The 25,506-nt window shown below is 37.2% G+C and overlaps 1 protein-coding gene across 5 annotated transcripts in view; it reads left to right on the plus strand.

Moving 5' to 3' along the window:
* Nucleotides 1-25,506, plus strand: part of Klhl13 (kelch like family member 13) — a 178,077-nt gene that overhangs the window by 80,204 nt on the left and 72,367 nt on the right. Inside the window, exon 1 of one of the 5 annotated variants that reach the window (XM_057760282.1) lies at nucleotides 24,446-24,519. The exons of the other annotated variants lie outside the window; for them this stretch is intronic. Within the exon in view, the coding sequence (XP_057616265.1) occupies nucleotides 24,479-24,519 (41 nt within the window). The 5' untranslated portion in view covers nucleotides 24,446-24,478. Of the gene's footprint in view, nucleotides 1-24,445; nucleotides 24,520-25,506 lie in introns of those variants that run through there. 5 annotated transcript variants of the gene reach the window in all.

Raw genomic sequence — 25,506 nt, forward strand, 5'->3', positions numbered from 1 at the left:
CATTTTAAACAGACCTATAACCCCCTAGTGAAATAGAATCAATAACGGAAATTCTTCCTGACAAAAAGAAAAATCTAGGGCCAAATACTTTTAGCACAGAATTCTACCGGACTTTCAATGGAGAGTTAATGTCCATGCTCCTCAAATTATTCCACAAAATAGTAACAGAAGGAACATTGCCTGATTCGTTTTAGAAGGCCACAGTTACCCTGATACCTAAATCACACAAAGATTCAACGAAGAAAAACTACAAAGCAACTTCCCTTATGAATATGAATGCAAAAATTCAGATTGTAATACTTGAAAACTGGTTCCAAGAATACATCAGAAAGTTAATCCACCATGAACAAGTAGACATCATCCCAGAGATGCAGGGATGATTCAACATACATAAATCAATAAATATAATTCACCATATAAGCAAACTGAAAGACAAAGATCTTTGGCAAAATCCAACACCCCTTCATGATAAAAGTCCTGGTGAGATTAGGGATATAAGGGACATACCACAACATAATAAAGACAATTTTATTTTGTTAAATTAAATTAAAGCATATAGCCAACATCAAATTAAATGTAGAGAAACTCAAAGCAATTCCACTAAATTCAGGAATGAAACGAGATTACCCACTTTCTCCTTACCTATCCAATACAGTCTTTGAAGTCTCAGCTAGAGCAAAAAGACAATTTAAGGAGATTAAGGGGATGCAAATAGTAACAGAAGAAGTTAAAGTATCTTTATTTACAGTTGATATGATATTATGAGTGATACTTTTCTTCTGTAAGTTCTTACTTTGAATATGTACCTATTTCCCTTGGATATTGTATTAGTTATTTTTTGTTGCCATGGGAATATAAGATAGAAAATTAACTTAAAGAGGAAGCAAAGAAAATTGCTTGGTGGGGAAACATTTGCCGTTTAAGTATGAAGACATCAGTTCAAATCCCCTGTAAAGCCGGGTGCCTATAATTTCAGTGCTCCTATTGAGAGATGGGACGTAGAGACAAGCAAATCCTGCAAACTCATGGTCCTGCTAGCCTTGCATAGTGATGAAGCAAAGAGACCCTGTCTCAAGCAAGATGGAAGGCAGTGACTGACTCTTGTTTTCTTCTGACTATTCATGCCGTGGCATGTACATACCCACATTCCTACACATGAACATGTACAGACACATAAACTTGGGCCCATGCCATACTCATACAAACAAGGAAGAATGCTGTTTGGATCAGCATTTTAGAGGCTTCTTTTTGGGGTCTGCTGGCTCCATTACTCTGAGCCTCATGTGAGTTAGAGCATCATGGTACCTGTAAACAGTGTCACCTCGTCGACACCAGGAAGCAAAGGGAGAACGAAGGGTAGGGTCCCAACATACCCTTTAAGGGCATGTCTCAACTGATGTACTTTCTCTGACTGGGTTCTAGATCCTAACGTTTTACTAGTAGTTACAAGCAGGGCTTTATCACATGACTTTGAGACAATAATTAAGATGCAAACCATAACAGACACAAGACTAAGAATGAAACTGCTGGGGCATGCACTCATATATACCACCCGTTCTTGGCATTGTGATATTTTTAACTTTAGGCTTTCTGTGACTAGAAAGTGGTTCCTAGTTAAGGGTTTCTTTACCCTTTTCTCATTTGTAATAATTTGGCCTTTTGTGTGTTTGTTAGCTAACTGGACATTTTTAAGTATATTTTCTCTATTTTGCCTGATGGAAATGAATTGTTTTATTTTTTACTTTGCAGAGGGTTTTGGTTTACTTTTGATATGGAGTTATATTTAGTGTGCACACTTTCTTACAGTCTTGCCCTCCTGTTTCCTTTCTTTTTTCATGGTACTGGAAATTGAATCTAGGGCCTCAGTTTGTTCCTTTAGTGAAAAATTTACTTTTTTCCTTTGAAGATATATTTTATCATTTTAAAATTTTATGACTACTAGTTTTTGCATCTTTCCTACGAAACTTTTGCTCCTCTCTAATTTCAGGCTTTCTTTAGAAAATTATAGAACTTTAGCTTCCATATTAAAAGTACACTATTGACCATAAAAGGCAAGAACATGGCCTGAATTTCATGTTGAATCTGATTAATTAATAATGCCACTATATAGAGGAAACAATTTTGTAAGTTCAATTCTCAGATCAGTGTTGCTGTCATTGGCATGGTACCTGCATGGGAAGGTGAGGGACATCTGCTTGAGCTCAGGAAGCTTATGTTAGAATCCCTAGCTGATAGCATAGTGACTTCATTGCTCTAGCCTAGAGCTTTTCTTGTTATGAATATGAGCACTTAGACCAAAAAACGGTAATTCTGTTTACAAAAAACTTATTCAGAACCTAGAAAATGATGAACAGCTAGCTACTCAGCTCATTTCAGAATGGTACGCAATTCAGACTCATCAAAACCTAAGGAAAAAAGGGACTTCTATACATATGCAAATTATGAATCATTTTTAAATTCTAAATAAAACCAGGCACACTATGGAATGTATGAAGTTAACCCCTTTTATTAAGAAAGTTAGAATATTGAATAGAACTTATAAAATATGAAAATTATTCATACTAACATTGCATCTTACAACATATTTATCTTGTAAGAAAAACATAAAATGCTGAAAGTATTTGAAAAAATCAGATGTTTTAAAAAAAGAACTCTTAAAAAAATAAAGGTACAAAATTTCCCTTTTATTATATAAAACTATTTTGTCTAAAATAATTCCAACATCATTGATGGTAAAACAATTTAAGAAGGAGCAGAAAAGGCCATCACCATGATTATTTAATATAATACATACCTATAAGTTTAGTCCAGCATGACAAAAAACAAACGACTTTGAATGCTAAATAATCCATGCAAATAGTAGATGTTGATATTCAAAGGAATGAACCTGTGTCCTTATCTTGAACCAATCACAAAGATAAACCCCAGATGGATTAAAGACCTAAGCCTAAGATCTGGGCTAATAAAATTCCTAGATGGAAATGTAGAGAATGCCCTCTGTGATATTGTTGGCATTGACATTGATTTTGATGTAACATTAGAAGCTCAGGCAATGTAAGCAAAAATAAACTAGTTGGAACCACACTACAAACTTCTATATGGGGGCTAGAAAAATGGCTCAGTGGTTAAAAGCACTTGCAGAAGAGTCAAGTTTGGTTGCCATTATCCATATGGTGGCTTCCAAACAGTTGGATCCCAGTTCCATGCGATCCAAGATGTTCTTCAAGCCTTCAAGGGCACTGGGCATTCATGTGGCACACATACATGCATGCAAGCAAAATACTCATATGCATAAATAAGCCGGGCGGTGGTGGCGCACGCCTTTAATCCCAGCACTTGGGAGGCAGAGGCAGGCGGATCTCTGTGAGTTCGAGACCAGCCTGGTCTACAAGAGCTAGTTCCAGGACAGGCTCCAAAACCACAGAGAAACCCTGCCTCAAAAAACCAAAAAAAAAAAGAAAGAAATATTTTTGCAGAACACTTTTGTATGACAAAGGAGTCAACAAAATGGGAAGATAGATTGTCAGAAAGTATTCAAACACAAAGGATAAGTTTTAGAAAAAATGTAGATATTATAAGCATGCTAGTGTATACACTGGTGAAGATACACAGTCATAGAGCCAGTGCAGAAAACAGTATGTAGGTTCCTCAACAAGCAATCCAGAGCTACTCTGTGACTCGGAAATCTTTGTGTTTGGCATTTGAGGAAGTGAAACGTGCAACTTGTTGAAGGAAGTATCTTTACACCCATATTCATTGTAGCATCATTCACTATCGCCAAGAGATGAAAAACTCCCTTTAATATATAATGAAGAAATGACTTATTCTATACAAAATTACAGTGGAATCATGTCCAGCCTTTTAAAAAGGGATACAGTCATTTGTCACAACATGGATGAATCGGGAAACATTTTGCTAAATGAAATGAGACAAATGCCAATCTCACTATGGGATGTAAGGGAACAAAAAACAACCACCCAGCCTCGGCGGTGAAAAGTAGAAACAATGGGCAGGGAGCAGGATAAACTGGGGTCAAGTAGGTCATGAAGTACAGATTTATACTTAGGTAATTTGCAAAGATCTGGAGATGTGAAATGGAGCTTGAGCATAGTAATTGATATGGCAGTATTTGATGAAAATTTGCCAGGAGAGTAGATTTTAGGAGCTTTCACTAAAGATGACAAATATGGAGTGTGCCAGAAATAGTCAAATTTATTTGACTATTAGTAATTGTTTCACTATGTCTACATGTACTAAATCACCATGATGTATACCTTAAATGCATAGCATAAAAGATCAAATAAATTTTAGAAATGGATATATTCATATTACATAAGATTTTCCAAAAAATTTATTTATTTATTTATTTATTTGTGGAAACAAGTATTTCTGCATGTACGTTTGTACACCAGAAGAAGGTACTGTATTTAATGGGACTACACCACCCTGTGGGTGCTGGGAATTGAACTTGGGACCTATGGAAGAACAGCTAATGCTCTTAACCACTGTGCCATCTCTTTAGCCCCAAGTTATACAAGATTTTTTTAGAAAACCAATAAACAACTAGAAAAGTAATTTATAAATAAAAATTAAAATAACAGTACCTTTTATTTGTATTAGTAGTGGCTCTTTCAAAGATTCAATGAAAAACATTCCACACAAAATAGCCACAAAGCATAAATATTTAGCAATTATCTCAGCTACAACTCACAGGACCTATGTGAACATGATTTTTAAATTCTCAGAAGTAAGGCAGAGCACTTACGTTGCATGCCATGATCTAATTACAAGACTAAAAGTGCTGGTTAAATATAAATTCTCCCTAGATCATTGTATAGATTCTGTAGCTTTCTCTTAAGTTTAGGAAAATGCCTGCTGTTTAATCTCATCTTTCACTGCTGTTCAGGAGAGCATGCAAATCTGAAACATATTCATGGAGCTATAAGGGGAAAAAGTTAATGATTTTTGCTGTCAAGGGAAAAAGAGGAGTGGAAGAGGTGGACAGAAGCCAAGTTAAGTTGGATGTGTGAAGCAATTGCTGTGTTGCACTGTGTTGTATTATATAGGTATGAATGTGCCGCAAACTACTTACTGAAGCTTTCAGCAAGAGAACTGACATCTTGTGTAAGTTATTTGGGGAAGGAGGGTTGGAGATTTTGTGAGACCAACTGCCTACTGTTGCAGTCAAAGCGGGAAGTGAAAGATGACAATGGATGGCAGTGGAGATGCAGGAATGGACTATGGAATATGTAGGCTATGTCTGAAAGCACTCAATAGCCAACTGGATTAGTCACACCCTACTCAGAATAATTTCAAATTCCTAGCATGGCAGTGCCACAAAAATGCCCTCTTGTTTCTGTCGGAATGCAACCTATTTTTCAATATGCACATCAAATTTGATGCTCTCTGATCAGCCAGATGGTCCAGGAGAGTCTCTTGGCTTCTGAATAGTTGAATGCATTTATTATATGGCTTTTATTTTCACATTGAAGTAATTTGAGCTTGTTGATACCTATGAAATTGTTCATTGAACTGTTTCAGAGCATGGGTGACTTACCAAATGCATTTTATGTCCTTTATAGTGGGTTTTGTACTCAATAAATAGTGGGCAGGTACTCAATAAATAGAGAAATTGGAGTACTGATGATCAGTCATTTGTTGCTAGTGATTTGTTTGGTTAGACAGTTTAAGGTGGTTTTCATGTATTTCTTACAATCAATCATCATTATAATTAAGAAACTAGATGCTGGCAATCTTAAGACATGAGATGAGATAATTTAGTTTAGATTCTAGAAATAGTCCCAGGTTTGTTTTTTGTTTGTTTGTCTGTTTTGTTTTCAATTCTTTTTCACAATTTTTCCTATGGGGTCCAGCTCTTTTAACTGGTATATTATGTAGTCACTTCTTCCCCTACCCTGTTTCTGTGCCAGAACTAGACTGTTTTATCTAGTTAAACCTGATTCCAGGATGCCTTCCTGACATACTTCCTGACATACAGTAGAGAAATAGAATTTAAGGAACTTACCTAAATCATAAATTCTCACAAAATTTTAGTATTAGTGAAATTTATATTTTCATATTAATTTTCTAATTTTCAGGTTCCTAATTTTCTGTTCAGATAGAGCTTCTGAATTTAATTGCCTTATAAATAAGATTTGATTTAATTTTTGTATCAGTCCATTAAGGAGAAGTGGTTAGTTGCTGCACTCAAATTTAGAGTTTTACTTTGTGACTTTTCTTATGTTTATGGACCTTTTGCACAAGCCTACTATATTGAAGGCATTTGGACAAGCTTTCGCTATTCCTTTAAATTTTATATAAGAAAATTTCTAATGCATGGAACATCTATGTTGACAATCATTTTGTAATAGTGTATGATGTCAGATGAACACAGGACTAGGAATGAAGTTCTGTGATGTTTTAAAATAGTCAGCATTTATTATCTTCAAAGTGTGCACATCTGTAAACTATGGGCTGGCAATATTAGCTCCTCCTTTTTAGTTAAAATCCAGACTCATACTTATGTATAAATATACATACTCACTATGTATGAGTCTAAATATAAACATATTTGATTAACTTTATAGTAAATGAATTTAATACAGTTATTACTTAACAAAGATTTGGCCCATGACTTTTTTATGAATTATGTTTCTGAACTGGATTGAAGATTTATTTGTGCATTTGATTATAAGTTGAGAATTTTCCTAGAAGGAGGGATACTGAGATCATTCACTTTTCATACAGTTGGCTTATTTTGATATAGAAATCTTGTGAATTTGGTTATTTTCTATTATTGCCATAAGATCCTACAGTAGATTGAAATTATTTTATTTTCCCATCACTGAAAAGCTGTATATTTGTATATAAATGGCATGTACATTTTAGTAATGTTGCATGTTTTATCATCTAGAGAAATTTTCCAGGAAAATTTTTTTTTTGTCCTAAGGAGAAAAAAATGCTGCTAGGTCTCTCTTTTTCTACATGTCATATGTTATTCATAATTCTGATCATATTCTGCACATTCATCTTGTGCGGTCTCATCCGCAGCCATCTTGTTTATCTTTGTCTGTGTGTTGATGACTTCATATAGCATGTCTAAGTTTTTTTTCCTGAATCTCAGGCTAAAAGTTTATTGTTCTCACTTTCTATCATTTGGAATGGTAGACTGCATTATGTAACACATATTTATTGTTTATTATTACTATATTATGTAACACAGGGAAAAGTAAAAAGTATATATTCAAGGCAATAAAATAGCTTAAGACAGTCTTTATTAAGACTTCAATGTATATTCATTCTAGTCTTTGGTGCACTTTTGAATGTCACCCAATTATAATGGATAGAATGGGGTCTGTTGTAGTGATTGATTAGGAGCAGGGGCTCTTACCACATTCAACTCAAGCCCTAATTCCTACTAGCTGTGTAAAGTATGGAAGGTTCCTTCACTTCTCTAATTCTCTTTCATCTCTAAACTAATATCACACTGTATAGGACATATGTATGTGTGTACATGTATCTATCTATCTATATATATGCGTGTGTGAATTAAATGGAATATATCTAAGACAGTTAAATTACTGCATGTAGTGAATATTTAATAATAGAAACACTGTTTTGTTACACTGCATATTGTGCCTTTATCTCCTAGTTAATATCGTGAAAATGTTCACGTGCCAATAAAATCTTGTAGTGCACAAAATAGACAAATGTTCTAAACTATTACATGGTAAAGATAAGTTCTTAATACTAATTTTTAGGTTTGAAGTGTTACTAGTTTCAGATGTCATAATTTTTCATTTTGCTTCTGTTATTGATTTTGTTATGCACTGTGACACCTATAGCTATGGTTTGCACGTGGATTGCTCAACTAACGTTCAAAAAAAGTAAATGAATTAAGCCTCAAACCCCCATCCTCTTGGACACTAGCCCCAACCCTGTCTTAGAATTAGCCACTAGTGATTATAGAGCCTTAAAAAAGTATAAAGTTCTTCTGAGGCAAGGCGGCTTCCTTTAAGCTTTCCCGGTGTTAACAGTTAGGAAACCTCTGAGTTTCTACATTCATGTTCATTCAGTCATATCAATTCTTTCAACATCAACGACACTTTAGTGACACTTGGTCCAGCCTTGTGCATCCTTCTCATTTGTACTGTAATGACAATTTCAGTGTTCAACCTGAAAGTCTGCTGTCAGTTGGCTTACAAATGACCACTAGCTCTTGCTTCAGAAATCTATCTACAGTCTACAGGAGTCATAGGATCATTTCTCATTCATGACCCATAACACCAGTCCTGCTCAGAATACAAAGGGTTCCTAGGGTCATCTTTGGAATGCAGTCATCCAATAGGATGCTTTTCAAGGGTAATATTCTGTCATGTCAGTTAACAAAGGTCTGTAGTACAGTATAAAAATGGACCATTTGATATTTTCTCGGAAATCTAACTTCAGTGTATATAAAAGTTGTCTAGCCTTTTTCTGAGACTATTTTTACTTGGCGACTCCCTAAATCCTACTGATTCGGTGAAACCATGGAAATGAACAGTTGTGGATCTATATCCTTGTCCAAAAAGCTTGACTTGAGGTTTGTTTTGAAATCTACATTCATTTTGGGTTTCAGAAAGCTAATAAGATCCATATCCTGTCTTCTATGTAATAGAAGGCCTCGAAGGGTTTACTATGGCGTGTCACTATCAGCTACTGTGATGTCTCCAGGTGTCACTTAGGAACCCTTACACTGAGTGAGAGAAGAAGCCTGTGACTAGCCTCATGCCAGGACAAGTCAGGATTCACTGTCAGCTAAATTCAGATCAGCTCAGATTCTGGTACCAAATAAATTGCAAGAAAGAAAAGAAGGTGCCTTCAATTTTCAAGTATTTGTGTTTTCAAATTGTTGATAAGGGTTGCTTTTAAAAATGTTCTTGCTTAAGGTGTAGTAGCAGTGTCTTTAATTCCAGCACTTAGAAGGCAGAAGTAGGTACATCTATGTAAGTTTGAAGCCAACTTGGTCTAGATACTGTGTTCTAGGACAGCCAGGGCTACATAGTGAGACCCTGTCTCAAAAACTGGAAAAAAGTTATTGTTTTGTGAAACAAAGTTGCTACCCTAATAAATTAGTCTTTCTTCTCCTTCCCCTCCTTTTCTCTCTTTTTCTTTTTCAATTTGACTGGTTCACAAAATCCAAACTCATCGGAAACATTCCTTGACAGCTATTGAGTGCGACTTGAATTTAGACTCATTCCTAGCCAGTAATGATGCCCTTTTCTGCTTTGTTAAAGGAAGTGTATTGTTAGACATAATTTTGAGTATCACAATCTTCCACAAATATATTTTTAATCTAAGTAGATGAAATTTATTTGATCTTACAGTATTTGGGGACTTCTGGAGCAGGAGATAATTTTGCAGCCAAAAACATCCACAATATCTAACTATGGTTAGGATTCTTTGACACGGATGGATTCTGGCCTGGAACATCTTCTTGATGACTTAAGGCCCTGCATGAAGGCTGATCTGTGTTGAGGAAGGGCTGTGTCAAAAAGTGAAGTGAGCCAGCATTGGTGTTTGTTGTTGGTGTTCCTATCCATTACATGAAGCGAATAATCTCCCTATCACAAGTATAAAATAAATTATTATTTACAAACCAACTTTGATGAGGAGGAACCCAATGGCACATGTCATTTTGATGAACAATTTATATAGCACGGAGTAATCGAATACAAGCAATAGAGGTGCAAGACCTAGCAAGTATGACTAGAAAATGGACTTTGTAAAAACAAGTGTTTGACATAGCTGGATTGTTTCTTAATAAACAATCTAGCTTTTCTGTATAAACTGTGGATCAATTACTTATGCTCTTTCAATTTCAAATTAACCTTTTTATTGTTTTGCTTTGGGAAAATGCACTGGGCCCCTTTAAATGTTCCTTTTTTTATTTTCAAGACAGGGTTTCTCTGTAGCTTTGGAGCCTGTCCTGGAACTCACTCTGTCACTCTGTAGACCAGGCTGACCTCGAACTTGCAGATATCTGCTGGCCTCTGCTTTTCGAGTGCTGGGATTAAAGGTGTGCACCACCACTGCCTGCCTAAATGGTTTTTTTTTTTTCCACTTAGCCACTAAAGTTGTGCCAATAGAGGTACTTGGAAGTTAAGTCAGGAAGGAGTGGCTTGGTTGCTGGTGTCTTTTCCTTTTCCTCAGCAGGCTTTTTCTAGGACATCTTCAGTGGTGTTTATCTTCTCCATTCAGTAGCTTTTCCTCATGTCCACAGAAACAGATTTATTGCAGAGTACTTCCAGTGATATTGTCTAGGCATTCCAAATGTTAAAAATGATAAATCTCTGGAAAATTCTACTGGATGAACAACACAGAAACTTCTGTCCCCTTCATTGAGCCTGATGTTTGTCCTCTCCAGTCCTGTGTGGAAAACACTTCCTTGGTCATTTAATCTAGATCTTAGGGGTGCTTATTGCTTCTGGTAGCTACGATTCTTGAGCTTAGAATTCAGTTTATGCACTGCTAATCAGTTTCTCATGACTCCATTTTTATGCCATTCCAGTCCTCTGATGTTGTGGAGTCTTTTTAACCTTCAGGAATTAGATTAAGACAGGTGAAGGCAATTTAAAGTCTCCGTTGTCCATTTGAGTGTCACTTTCATTGTGTTTCTAGTTGAACAAGATAAAATAACACATTTCAAGTCTCCTTGAAGGTGATGCTTTACAATCCCATAAAGATGAGCATTTCTTCCTGTTGGGGCTCTATGTGTTGTGTCTTTGTCTCTTGTCTTTGTCTCCATGCCTAGCTACTGCCTTTATTACTAAGATTGTCAGTGTTGTTATTCTTCTCAATCTGTTTCTATTAGTCTTTATAAACTTGGTTTCCTTTTTTTTTTATAAAGTTACTTCTTAGTCACAGCTTTGCTGATATCAAACTATTGTTTGACTTCCATGGGTCTTAGCTTCCCTTGTTGGCTCCATAGAGCTATAAAAGATGACAAATGAATGAAATCACAAAATATAAAGGTGCTCTACAATTAATATGGTGCTATAAAGAGGCAAGATGATATTTTGTTTATTACGTAGATGGTTTCCCCTTTTATGTGCTTAATAGTTTAGTTACCATTTATTTTACAAGCCTTGTTGTACACTCAATGATGCTTATAACCCAAAAAAACATATTAAAAATACATAAAATTATTAGATGGGGTTGAATGTACTGGGTGCTAAAATAGGTGAGAAAATCAGACTAAAGTAAACCTGATAATTAAAATTTAATTATGGCCTCAAGATCCATGGTTTAGTTACATGGAGAGCCACCTGATCTTGAAGGATCTAAGCTGTCATCTGCTAAATGGCTGTGATGTTCATGGGACTTCCGCTAGGCACTTTACATGTATTATCATTGTTAACCCTTATATTTATTTTATAATCATTTTATTCTCTTGGAACGATTTTCAAAATATTTTGTTTGTGGACAGATTTGTGTTTGTTTTTGAACAAACTTAAGTTGTGTGAATCAATGGCAATACAATCTCCACATAGAAAATTTAACTTTTAATGTGGCTTATCAGTTTTATACTACTTGTATATATTAATGGATACTTGCATTCTAAAGTGGTTTAAATTTCACTGAAGAAGAATAAATGCAGAGATTTTTATGATAGTCTGTATATCATAAGAATTAAATTATACTTGCCATTAGACGAAGAATATTCTAGAGGATGACATGCTTGGTTATATATAGAAAGAAATGGAGCATGCAATTTAAAGTAGTGATTATTATTTGAACCAAAGTGTCCTGTTAAATGAAAGGATGACTGCATTCTCCTAAGTGGAAATTATTACGAATTTAAATGAATGTGTGTCCTTCCTTTAGTTTTTGCCTATAGCTTGGTTTATATACAGTGCCCACCAGACTCAACTTTTCTCAGGAGTTGTTAAAGACATTTGTCAGAAAGCTTTCTTTAGTGCTCCCTTCCCTTCCTGTGTGTGTGTGTGTGTGTGTGAGAGAGAGAGAGAGAGACAGAGACAGAGACAGAGACAGAGAGGGGGAATCTATGCATTGTTAGTATTGCTAGCTTGAAGATAAGTTTTAAGCTTCTTTTTGGGGGTCAATGCAATATCTGAGGATAAGATCCTATTAGGTCAGAGGTTTCTAGAGGGTGCTGTGTTTTGTACTGGATATACAAAGCACAATTTGAATAGAGTCTTTATTTTATTGATTGATGGAAGAAGAAAACCATGCGGTATCACACTTATCACTTTAATGGATGTTATTGTTTAAATCAAGACTAGGACAGGTACCACTACCTCCCTCAGACCAGTGCATCACCAGTGCAATGCTCTGGCATGCTCAAGAATGCATTTCTGCATTGTTTACATGGATACTTCAAACCCTCCTTTATTAGAAGAAACAAAGAAGTCTTTATAATATACATAATGATTAAGTGGGTGATCTGTGGGGTTTTTTCTATTTTATTGTTTGAAGTCATCATGTTTCAGTAAATAAAAACTGAATTTTAAAAAACAGATTTATGCAGTGAGGGTTATGGCAATATTAAGGAATGGTTTTAATGAACTTAGTGATGTGTCATTTGATTGTATATGGAGACAGAATTAGGTATGTGTTCAAATTATTTGCTGCTGTTATAGAATAATAAATTTTATGCAAAACAAGTATTCCATAAATACGATGAAATAATTTGAAATTTCAATTTTATATGCATAATGGGAATGATTTTTTTCTTTGCATGCCATATGTATAGAAACACATTTTGGTGTGAAAATTTTCATTGACAGTGCTTCTTTGAAACATACAAAAATACAAAAAAGGCTACCCAAAACCTATCCAAGAGGTTCAGTCTTTTAATGGTCATTGTAGTATTACCTTATAAATTAGAAATATCATTTATAGGTATATCTCTGGAAGAATTGAAGACTCATGCTTAAACCAATGTGTGCTCATGTGCAGGACATCTCTATTCACTATAGCCAAAATGTAAAAAGGGGTGATGGGAAGCAAGTCTTTCATGGATATAAATTTTATCTGGGGGAATAAATTTATTTTGCAACAATTTTGGTGAAATGACTCCACAACATTCTGAATACACTAGATGCCTCTAAAATGTTCACTGAAGTCATTAATTTTATTTCATATGAATGTCAGCTCAAAAAATAAACAACTATCAACAATGATGCCTAATCAGTAGTGTGGTGTGTGATACTCTGTGCGATGATATTAGGTTGATCACAAATACTACCTGTTATAGGAGCAATCTATCTCTTTTGATGAAGTGTTTTTTATCAAAGGTAATTTTCTTGTCACAATCACAGGAATTTTTGTTTTAAAATAAATGTTCAGTTTTAGTATTGATTTAAAAACAAAAGTAAACAATAAAGTTTCCACTGAGATGACAAATGAGGACGAGTCACAGATGACTGGAAAATGGAAACTTCAAGAAACGCTGTTTTCTGTGCTCAAGGGAATTTATTTTTAATGAGTACATATTGAACATTAGTTTAAGCTCATCAAAATTGAACAAAGACATGGTTTTTGCCTTTGGAGCTCTCATCCTAAGAAAGGTGAAAAGTCGGACTTATCAATAATTCCAAGAATCTAAATGTGCCAAGTTCTTGAACAGAGGACAAAATGGGTTCATAATATGGTACCTGTTTGGCTAGCAGTACGATACAGAGAAAATAAACTGAAGTCGAAGAGCCTCGGCTTAACTTAGGCACTGTTGCTGTCTCTGTTAGAAGCCCCTTCTACCTCTACCTTTTTCTTTATCAATAAACTGAATGTCATCTAGATTCGGTCTCTCCTTTATCCCCTCACATACGGAGATAATATATCAGGGGATTAAGAATATATGACTTTTGGAGCTAGACTGCTTTGTTCCGAATTCTAGGTCCAGTATTTATATACTGTGTAACAGTAGCCATATTGCTTTGTTATTCTGTCTTAGTTTTGTATTTTGGAAAGGATATTATCAAAATTTACATTATAAAAATATAGTAAATTCAGTGATCAAGTAGGCGAAACATTTTTAATATTCTTTGGCCCATAGTAAGTGATAAACATTTGCTAATTAGACTTCTATATTCTATTCCGTAAAAATCTCTTTGACTGTCTTCCAGTACTGCTATCTTATTTTGACCTGATTTGGTCCCAGTTGGAATTGTGCCCTAACTAGCGTTGTATCCTCCTCCCTCTCTGCTCCCCTCTGACTTGATGCTTTACATGCTCTTGCGTGTTTATAAATACTCAGGTCCGATGTCATCTCTTTTAAGCATTCTCCAATTTCCTGCTCTAGTACAGTTAAGGCTATCTGTGGTTTGCTCATTTATTCCAGCTAGAGACTACTGCATTTACTTCACATCTCATGTCCCTTAGACCATTCTCACATTGAAAGTGGGGGCCTGAATTTTTTGTGTCGATGTAGCAGCCTATGCACAGGCCCTGGTACAAAGTAGATGCTTATTGAACGCTTGAGTAGTTGAATGAAGGACCTCTGCCTGTAGGTGCTTGGCTTACAGTCTTTGTTTCAAATGCTGAAATGAGCACACGTAAGGAGAAGCAGCTACACATGCGTGGTGAGTGCTGGGGGAGTTTATAAAAGGGCATTTGGTTACCTTTAGAATAACCAGATTTGAATATTTGAAACTCAAGAAAAGGCAAAACTTCTATGAAAACAGGAGGTCATCCACAATATTTGCAAGAGATTTTTTTTTTTTGGAATTTTTCTCAAAGTTTACTTGCAAATCAGTTTTTTAACCATTGCATATCACATCTGTGATGGTGAAATGTGTATCCCAGACGCGATAACTACAATTACTAGAGTTAATCTGCGTGTGTAGTCAATGTGCCCCTTGGACAGTACTAGCCTGAGACCCAGAGCCACGTAGAAACAGCATCAGGAAAGATGTGCTTGACTTGGGACCAGAAGCCAGAGTTGTGGAGGAAGATGAGCTTTTTTTTTAAATTTAATTATTAAAGATTTCTGCCTCCTCCCCGCCACCGCCTCCCATTTCCCCCCCTCCCCCAATCAAGTCCCCCTCCCTCATCAGCCCAAAGAGGAGTCAGGGTTCCCTGCCCTGTGGGAAGTCCAAGGACCTCCCACCTCCTTCCAGGTCTAGTAAGGTGAGCATCCAAGCTGCCTAGGCTCCCACAAAGCCAGTACGTGCAGTAGGATCAAAACCCAGTGCCACTGTTCTTGACTTCTCAGCAGTCCTCATTGTCTGTTATGTTCAGCGAGTCTGGTTTTATCCCATGCTTTTTCGGACCCAGTCCAGCTGGCCATCCCTCGCGGTCCTGAGTTCCTTGTTCGTGTTCTCTCTCCTTCTGCTCCTGATTTGGACCTTGGGGTTTCAGTCTGGTGCTCCAATGTGGGTCACTGTCTCTGTCTCCTTTCATCGCCTGATGAAGGTTAATATCCAGGAGGATGACTATATGTTTTTCTTTGGGTTCACCTTCTTATTTAGCTTCTCTAGGATCACGAATTATAGGCTCAATGTCCTTTATTTATGGCTAGAAACCAATTATGAGTGAGTACATCCCATGTTCCTCTTTTTGGGTCTGGCTTACCTCACTCAGGATAGTGTTTTCTATTTCTGTTCATTTGCATGCAAATTCGAGAAGTCATTGTTTTTTACTGCTGAGTAGTACTCTAATATGTATATATTCCATACTTTCTTCATCCATTCTTCCATTGAAGGGCATCTAGGTTGTTTCCAGGTTCTGGCTATTACAAACAATGCTGCTATGAACATAGTTGAGCATATACTTTTGTTGTATGATAGGGCATCTCTTGGGTATATTCCCAAGAGTGGTATTGCTGGGTCCAGGGGTAGGTTGATCCCGAATTTCCTGAGAAACCGCCGCACTGCTTTCCAAATTGGTTGCACAAGTTTGCATTCCCACCAGCAATGGATGAGTATTGTCTTACAACAGAAGAGCTTTGTTGTTTTTGTATGACCTTTTGAACATCCGGTTTCCCTGTTCTACAACACACTTTCCATCCTTGTCTTCCCTCTAAATTGGCAGATATACAACCTCCTTGCTCTATTTCACATTCATGGTTTTGTTTTCTATAATTGTTGTTACACATGTGTGTATATACGTGTATATTTCTAAGTGTATAAATATGCTTATCTGTGTAGGCATGTGTGAGTGCCATGGCACACTTGCGGAGGTCAAATGACAACAACTGGGAGTCAGTTCCCAGAGATGGAACTTAGGTTATCAGAGTTCAAGGCTGGAAGGGTCTTTATCCACTGAGCCCCATTTCCTTGATTCCTACTACCTCCCAAGGTCCCTTTGTGCTGCTTACATTCATGAAATAGCACCCTGCCTAATATTGCCAGGGTCACAGAAGTTTTCCTTCTAGTCCAGCCAGCTTCAGTCCCTTAGGGCAAAAGCTCTTTGCTTTTGAAGAGACTTGGTTGAACTAATCCACACGAATGTGTGAATATCTGATAGCCCCCTCATCTCAGAAGCTAGAGTTATTATAATCTCAGCAGGCTTCTGGTTAGCTCATACGAACCTGTAATCGCTGTAATTTTTGGTAGTACTACAGAGCAAACAATGGGGCAGGAGGAAGTGAGATTGGAGATAAGTGGGAGTTTCACAACAGCAGCAGCTATTTTGAGACGGCACACTTCTTGCTTAAAACCATTCCTTAGTTTCCCTTCTTGGCCTCCCCCTTTACATTGGTCCTTTGTATTCTCATGCACAGACTTGCTATATGCATCAGGTTGCGTCATTTTTTTCTTCATGGCTACATGGCAGTTCTGGGCAAGGTGGTGGTGTTAAGTAGTTGTACTGGGAAATAGAATTGCATTGAAAAAGAGGCTCCTGCAATCATGTAGCTTGATCTCTTAGGAAGACCCCTAACAGTGGGAGCAGGACCTCTCCCTGGCGCTTAGCTGGCTTTTGGTAACCTGTTCCCCATGCTGGATTAACTGACCCTGCCTCAACGTAAGGGGAGGAACTCGGTTTTGCCTCAACTTGATGTGGCATGCTTTGTGCAAGGCCATGGTAGGCCTGTCCCTTTCTGAATGGAGATGGAAGGAGAGTGAATGGGGAGGGGAAGCTGGTTGGTATGTAAAATAAATGGAAAAAGTTATTTAAATAAAATTAAAAAGGAAAAGAGGCTCCTGAAGATTACAAGCGGTAGGGTGTTTAAGCTCAGCTGTGGCTTGTGATTTGTTAATGCAGGGTCCCATCTTACCTTCTGTATTTCATTGTCCAGGACCTTCTTCCTTTAATTGGCAGTGTCTGCACTCCTGGCTGGCTGATTGTTTTGTGTGGCTCCTGGTCTGCTCTTTCTTTAGGCTCGGATTCCTAACAGCCTTTATGCTTCTTATACTCTCAACCAGGCTCGAAGGCCTTGCATGCTAAATTGCTGTCCTCAAATTTGAGTCCAATGTTAGCAAAATCCAAAGATCACATTATAAGACCACATTTTTTTTTCTTCTTCTTAGTGAAAGCCAACAGGCCTCCCAGCCATTTCCCAAGACACCCTGGAGATAGTGGCTAATGATCCGCATCAGTTAGCCCACATAGCTCCTGCAGCTTCCGCCCTCACTGCCCGTACTCCGTGGTAATCCAGTTTGCAAACAGGCTCTTTCTCTTGGGCAGTCCAGTTGTATTTTATTTTTATATTGTTCCCTGTGTTGATGTCCTTGATATTTGTTCCCTGCCAGTCTGTGTGAAAGAAGAGACAAGGAAATGTGGAGCTAAAGAACAGAGATTCATTCGTAAACCTAAGTAAGCTTCTAATTGGATAAGGTTTCTTAGATCTTTAATCAAAATTCTGTATTCCTCTATTTTGAAAGTTGAGGTCATATTAGCATTATGCCTTCCTGGGTTTCAGTTCTCTACTTAATCATGTTTTGTTCATTGGGATGTATTAATTGTGCATGCTGTTGGGTTGCATTAAGACAGATTCCTCTGAGTATATGATGTGCTTTGACTGTATCCCCCCATCCCCCCCACTGCTTTACTCCTTCCCACCGTTCTGCTAGTCTCCTTCCTCCTCCCAGCCTCTCGTTTGCTTGTTTAGTTTCCTCTCGAATGCCCTCCATACCATTTGTGTTACTGGGTATTGGCAGTGTGCAGCAGCTTGCTTGATTGAGCCTACTGTTTAATATTTTTGCTCCATCTAGTGGAGCATTGATTGCCAATATTGGGTTTCAGAATGTGTTCTTTCATCAACACTGGTGGAAATAAGAATTTAATAGAATCTAGCAATCCACAGAATAGACTTCTATCATTTTTAATTACTAGTCTGTGGAAATGACTAGCTTTAGGAGGCGCGGCTTCATTTTTTCAGCATTCACTAGATTAGGTGGTGACAAGCCTGTGAAACACATTTCTTCACTCTCTCAGCTTTACCAATTTTGCCTTTACTTAGAAAATTGACAATGAGCACCGCTTTTATTCTAGCTAAGCATTTTCTTTTCTCAATACAGTTCATTAGTCATTTAGTGAGTCACCCCCACATCCATCTCTTCCATGGTTATTTATCTGCTGTGCTGAGCGTGCTGCCAGTCACACGGTCTATCATGCAAGCGTCGAACAGAAGCACTTTCGGTGTGCTGCTTGCTATTACAGTCTTTTGTTTGCGGCTTGTGACTCATATTTTAGTTTGGGGAGGATAAAACCCCTTTAATGATTTCTTATTTATCGAAAATTAAGATTAGAAAGAAAAGAAGAACCTACCTCTGCTGACATGAGTTTTCCAAAATTTATCTTTTTTTTTTATCAAGTTGATATTTGTGAGGCACTGACTTAGGGATTATAAAAACATAAAATCTAACCTTATGTGAGTAGGATTTGGTGTGTGTGTGTGTGTGTGTGTGTAGAAAGATGGGGAGGGAAAAGAAACAAGCAGCTATAATCCAAAGAGATAGGAGATATATTCCTCAGGAAACTAGAACCCGGCACCTGGTAAGGGATTGTGGGAGGGTTTCATGAAAGGGGTGTTCATGAATATTTAAGCATGACTAGACGTTTCTTTGGTTGACAGGGAGCACGGAATTCCAAATGGAAATAAAATATGAGATGTTTAAAATGTATGACAAAAAATTGCTGATTTAAAAAAAGAAAGCCGGGCGGTGGTGGTGCACGCCTTTAATCCCAGCACTCGGGAGGCAGAGGCAGGTGGATCTCCGTGAGTTCGAGGCCAGCCTGGTCTACAAGAGCTAGTTCCAGGACAGGAACCAAAAACTACGGAGAAACTTGTCTCGAAAAATCCAAAAAAAAAAAAAAAAAAAAAAGAAAAGAAAAAAAAAATTGCTGATTTATAGGTAAAAGGAAACCTCAAATTGACATTGGGAAGATATTTCTGGCACAGGTATAGATCAACACTTCTGCAACTTTTGTTTGTTTGTTTGTTTTGGTATAGTGAAACTTTCACGAGTTACTCCCTGTTCCTCCTCATCACTACATGAAAACTTAGAGAGGATAGTGTGCTTAGTATTTGTAGTTTGCAGTTTTCCTTAAAATAAACAACACTGTGTGTGTACCCACGTGTGTGCATGTGTGTATGCCCCTCATAAACACTGAATTAGATGTCAGAGGCCTGATTCTTGTTTTCCATTTATCTCAGCAGCTGTTACCAAGTGCATCATTTAACGACGTTTTCTCACTGGTAGAATGATGAGAACATTGCCTTCTTGAGGACCAGGTTAACATGAAAATGAAAATGAGATACTTAAGAATTAAGAAGTATAATAAAATACTAGAATTTTTTCTGGTTGAGATTAAGCTGGTACTTAACACAACTAAATATCTTAGTATCTAGCTAGGAAAATCAGATCGACAAGTAACTGACAGATGGGGATGTTTTTATTTGTTTATTAATCTAAAAGGTTTGAGCTTGTGTTTGGGGAGTTCAGTTAGTTTATTTTTATTTTTCAAATTAAAATGATAATGGAGCTGGAGAGATGGCTCAGCAATTAAGAGCACTGGCTGCTCTTCCAGAGGACCTGAGTTTAATTCCCAGCACCCACATGGTGGCTCACAGCTGTCTATAATGGGATCTGATGCCCTCTTCTGGCCTGCAGGTATATGTGCAGAACACTCAGATATAAAATACAAATAAATAAAATAAAATAAAATGATAAAAATTTAAAATTAACCAATATCCTAGCACATATATTCTAACCCCTTTTAGGTTCTTTCTTTACGTTAGTAAAATATGTATATTTATGGTCAACTTTGAATAATTAATATTGGTTAAGTAGTGTGAATTTCCATCTGTTGTATTGCTGTGTAGTCAGTTACATGCTATGAATTTTGTTCCTTACTAATTTTTAATACATTTATTTATTTTACATTCCAGCCACAGTTTTCCCTCCCTCCTCTCCTCCCAATTCATCCCCCCTGTCCTCCTTTGTTTCCGCCCCACCCCAATCTACTCGTCTTTCTACTAAGCAAGGCAGGTTTCTCCTGCCATCAGCCAGCCATGGCACATCAAGTTGCAGTGAGACTAAGCACCTCCCCACGTATTAAGGGTGTGTGCAAGGTGACCGAGTCTGAGAAGTAGGGTCCCAAAAGCCAATAAAAGAGTCAGAGACAGCCCCTGCTCCCACGGTTAGGAGTCCCACAAGAAGACCAAACTACACAACTGTGACGTATATACAGCAGACCTAGGTCAGTCCCGTGCAGGCTCCCTATGAGCCCATGTTAGTTGATTCTGTGAGTTTTCCTGTGGTGTCCTTGACCCCTGGCCATCACATTTGAACAGATTGAGAGACCAACTGGTGGAAACAGATGCAGACCCACAGCCAAACATTAGGCAGAGCTTTGGAAATCCTTTAGAAGAAGGGGAGAAAAGATTGCAGGATCCATACGATTTTTTTTTAACAAAGAGATTTATTGACCTATCAAACGCATAGGAATGTTTCACCTTAATGTATGTGCACCTTGTATGTGCCTGTTTAACGATGGAGGCGAGAAGAGAGCATCTCTCCCTCCAGAACTGAAGTTACAAATAGTTGTGAGTCACCAGGTTTGGTCAGGAAACTGAACCTGGTTCTCTACAAGAACAGCCGTTACTCCTAACCACTTAGCCATCCCTACTGTTCTGAGTTGTGACCTATTCTAAGGATATCTAAGAAATTTCAGATTTTGTTCTTTAGGACTGGAATGTTACGAAACCCTAGTCTTTGCTTCCTTTCCCATTTCTCTCCTAATCCACAGACAAGTTATCAGTAGCGGTAAAAGCCTTCTTAGCCATTCCCTTTCCTTTGCTCCATAGTACTGAATGCCAATACTACTGAAATCTGGTAATTCTCCTGTAGTATGAACTTGGGAGCTATAGGAATATGAATCATTTTTTAAATATAAAACATTAATAGGGTTCCAAAAAGCCAGTAAAAGAGTCAGGGACAGGTCCTATTCCCACTATTAGGAATCCTACAAAAAGACCAAGCTACACAACTGTAATATGGGCACAGAGGACCTAGGTCAGTCAGGACCTAAGTGCAGGCTCCCTGGTTGTCAGCTGTCAGCTCCTTGACTAACCCTTCTTTATACCAATGATTTTCCAAATATGCCATACATAGACTTAAGGACAGAAAGCTCTATAAACAACCTACCTTCAACCATGTTCTGAGCTATCTTACATCTCAGCAGCCAGAAAGCTGTCATGAATGTGATAAGAAGATGATATTTAATGTGAAATTGGAGCGAATTATAGTAAGCCTAGTAGACACTTGTTACAACTAATCACAGATAGCCGATACTTACTAATGGGCTTTCATTGGTAGTTTTTTGTAATCACTCCTCTCCCCCATTCCCTTTACAACCTTGAAATTATCTAGCTAGAATAATTTCAGTAAAAATAGCTATTCTAATGAAATGATAACGTAAACTTGATCTGTCTTTCCTGTCTGATCTAAAGAAAATACTAGGAGAGTTACTCTGTTTTCTATTATACTAAACGGGTGAATGGTCTGTCTTACTTTGTTTTCAGTCCCTGATATCATTAATGTGCAGTTTTCAAACATTATTCTGGAGACAAATTGAGCAATTTTTATGTCCTCCTAACTACTCGTCCTTCCTGAAGATTACTTGAGAAGATGTGGCACGTTTCCAAAGTTACATACATACCGTCTGTATTTTCCTCTGTATTTATTTTTTTCTTAAAAATTAGTATAAAGCTCTCAATAAAAGAGAAGGGTATGTAGACAACTCATCTTGAAAATCTTAAGTCAGAGAGCATACACTTTCAATTATTAGCTACTTTTTGAAATTATTAGCCTCTTCCTCTTCATTCATTTGAACATAAAAGCAATGATTATGATGAAAAGACTTTCATTGTTGACATAAATGAAAACATCATGGCTTTTGTATCCTTGAATAAATCTTAAGATAGCATGCATCCATAAACAGGATAAAACAAAGCTCGAATACTTACTGAGTATTCGACATTGGGCATAATGACATGTGATTCCATAGAGTGAAAATACTGATATTCACACGCCTAAGGACACCTCTTTCTATATTAATCTCCTAGCAAAACAGTTAACCCTTTAAAAACTACTGCTTTCTTCTTACATGTAGGTATTCTCCTTTAACAGCATGTCCCTGAAGATATTGAAGCAGGTTCAAATAATTCACCCTGTTTCCCATCTCTTTCTGTGCTCCTCATGAATTCCTTTAGTTTATTGAATGGCTTCAAGGTGAATACTTTTGCTTTACTGCTAGTGATAAAACATAGTCACAGTTTTCCCCAACTTAACAGCTGTTTTCTAAAGGTCACTTGTCCATCTTTCAGCTATTCTGTTGGCATCTTTCACCTGTCCTCTGTAATTTTGGAACTAGAGGTACGACATACCTAGCAATAAAGTGAAGCTCCTGTCTAACAGGACTCATCTCCCCCACCATTCTTATATTCTCCTTGGAGGTTTGAGCATGGTTTAGGAAGTTATTAGAAGAGGTGTGTACTTTGAAATCTGGAAAAGTGGGTTTTTTGAACTCACGTGGCCCCGTTCTCTGCCTTCTGCCCTTATTGTCACCCTTTTGATCAATTCGGTTTCATGTAATGAGCATAGGATCAAAGTGATTTCTTATGTATTGCATGCTAAACATTAGAATAACGCAAGCCCCTCTTAAGAAAAATTGAACGGTATTACAGAAAAGAGTACAATTTAGGGTAAATCTACAAGGATGGGTTTCTCTCAGAAAAGGAGATGGAGGGGGTAAAAATGCATGCCAGGAGGACCTGTGGAGCAAAAGCAAGAAAGAACAAAGAAAACTGGTTATGACGGAGAGAACGACAGCCTGCTGTTTCTGGGCTGCTACAGCAGTGAGCTGAAAGAGCCAGCCAGCCACTGTGTAGTGGATCCTTGCTGCACTTACTGCCTGATTAATTCTGCTGTTGATCCATCCACTCACTCAACAAATGGTTTCTCATAACACAAAGGATAAAATGCAAATCTTTTCACTGTCATGCATTGTCTTCTGCTCTGTGGTCTTTTGTATGCCTTGAAATCCACGTCCCTCAGCACTGCCACTTTCTTTGCAGCCACTCAGCCACCGCCAGCTGTAAGTCAGTATTTAGCCTCAGTTGCAGCACGGTTTTCATTCTTCCTCTGCTCTGGCACCCTGGTTCTGTGCCATGAAAGCTTCTTCACCGTGTTTTTCTGCCTGATTCCCTCTCTCAGTCAGGAGCTTCTTGAGATTAAAAAAGCTGTCTCTCTCGTTCACTTGTCTATCAGTATCAGTACGCATAGTATATAACACAGGTAATTTCAAGAGTAAACGAATTTTGAGTACTCACTGAATACTAAAATTTTATCGTATGTAGCTTTATTCAAAAGAGTGATCTAGAAATACTATGATTGAAGCATTAAAATGGGAGATGCAGGGAGGACAGTTACATGTGTTTCTTTTGAAGTAGCTTGTTTGTTTAGACAAACCAATAGGAGGTAGATTCCTGGAAAATTGATGTAAGAGAAAAAATACAGTATTTAATGACTGGCTAGGATTTAATATTATCTGTGGTATAGAGGAAAGTGTGAAAGATAATAAAGATTTAAGACCATATTACAAATAATGAACCCTGATCCTGGCAAAAATAAGCTTATTTTGAGGTAAACATGTTTTGTCTGAGGCAGAGCTCCTGGTGCAAGCATCTCACCCTGCCTCTGCTGGGAGAGGAGCGTTTTCTTCCTCTTCAGCTTTCTAAGCTCTGGATTCACTCAGTTTTCATTTTCATTTCTGATCAGGAGATTAGATGTGAAATATAAATAGTTCAATTGCACTGACTAATTTTTTATCAAGGCAAGGTGTGCGGGACATGGACTTTTGTATTTGCAAGGCTTGTTTCTGTTTCTGGGAGCCACAGCTGAAGTGTTATACCAGGCAGAGGCACTAGGGTGCGCTACTGTGTAGTAGCAGAGCCTAGCTGTGCATCACAGCTCTTAACTTTAAAACTCCAGAGAATTTGATGAGAGAGGGATCCACAAGAACATGACAAATGATGAGAGTTCAAACCTTAAGAGAAAAATGGGCTTACTGGTAAGAAACCTTTCTTTTCCTTTATTTACTACTCTTACTTATTCATTAAAATGGCATGCCTGTTATTTTGAGATGTGGCTGTGTAACGGTATATAAAAATCAATTTTATATGTATTGTAGAATTCAGGAGACATATTGGTAACCATGTAAAAATCATAGGGTGTGTGTGTACAGCTTGGTTTCCCTTTACAAAACCTCTAAGGAATTTTTATTTTACTTCAGACTTTGGAATGGATTTATTTATATAGCATAAATGTAATGCATGTTGAGAAATATGTATTTTTAAAAGTTAAAATAAAGAATAGGGACTTGTGTAGAGATAGATAATTTCACTTAGTCACCAGAAGGTGGCACACCAGATTGTTTTTATATACACAAAGAAAAGGAATAATATTAATAAGAATATAAAATAACCTGTATTTAAAGATATTTTAGTATATTATATGCATAGGAGTAATAGAATTGCCATTTGCTTGGCAAGGCTTAATAAGAAGTAATGACAAATGTGAATTTAACCTATTATACCTTTTTATTATTTAACCATAATATTTTTGTGTATAGCATTTTTAAAATAAGCTTTGAAATAGTATTTCCATTAAAGAGATGCTGTCTTTAATATATCATTTTCACAAAGAAATAAAATTCTCTACAGCGTCATTTTTTTGTAGAGAGCCCTTTCACTTAAGAGAATATTTAGATAATGTCTTTGTCATGGTCTTTCTAAAGATTCTCTAGACTTTAATCTAGTTATGATTTAATAGTGCACTAATGCTTGTGAAATGATCCAGAAAAAAAGTTTCCGAAATGGCTTATTTTGAGGAAAATATTAGGTAAGGCTAATGCTTGTTTTGTATAAGCTGATAGCAACATCAGTGCAATAAATGCAAATAAATTCTGCATTGGGTTGGAGTGCCTCAAACATCTGCCAGCAAATTGTCATTTTTTTAAGGAGAGTTTACTGTCAGCATCTACTGCAGTGTTTCTGGT

Source organism: Chionomys nivalis, chromosome X (genome assembly GCF_950005125.1).
Source record: "Chionomys nivalis chromosome X, mChiNiv1.1, whole genome shotgun sequence".
NCBI lineage: Eukaryota > Metazoa > Chordata > Mammalia > Rodentia > Cricetidae > Chionomys > Chionomys nivalis.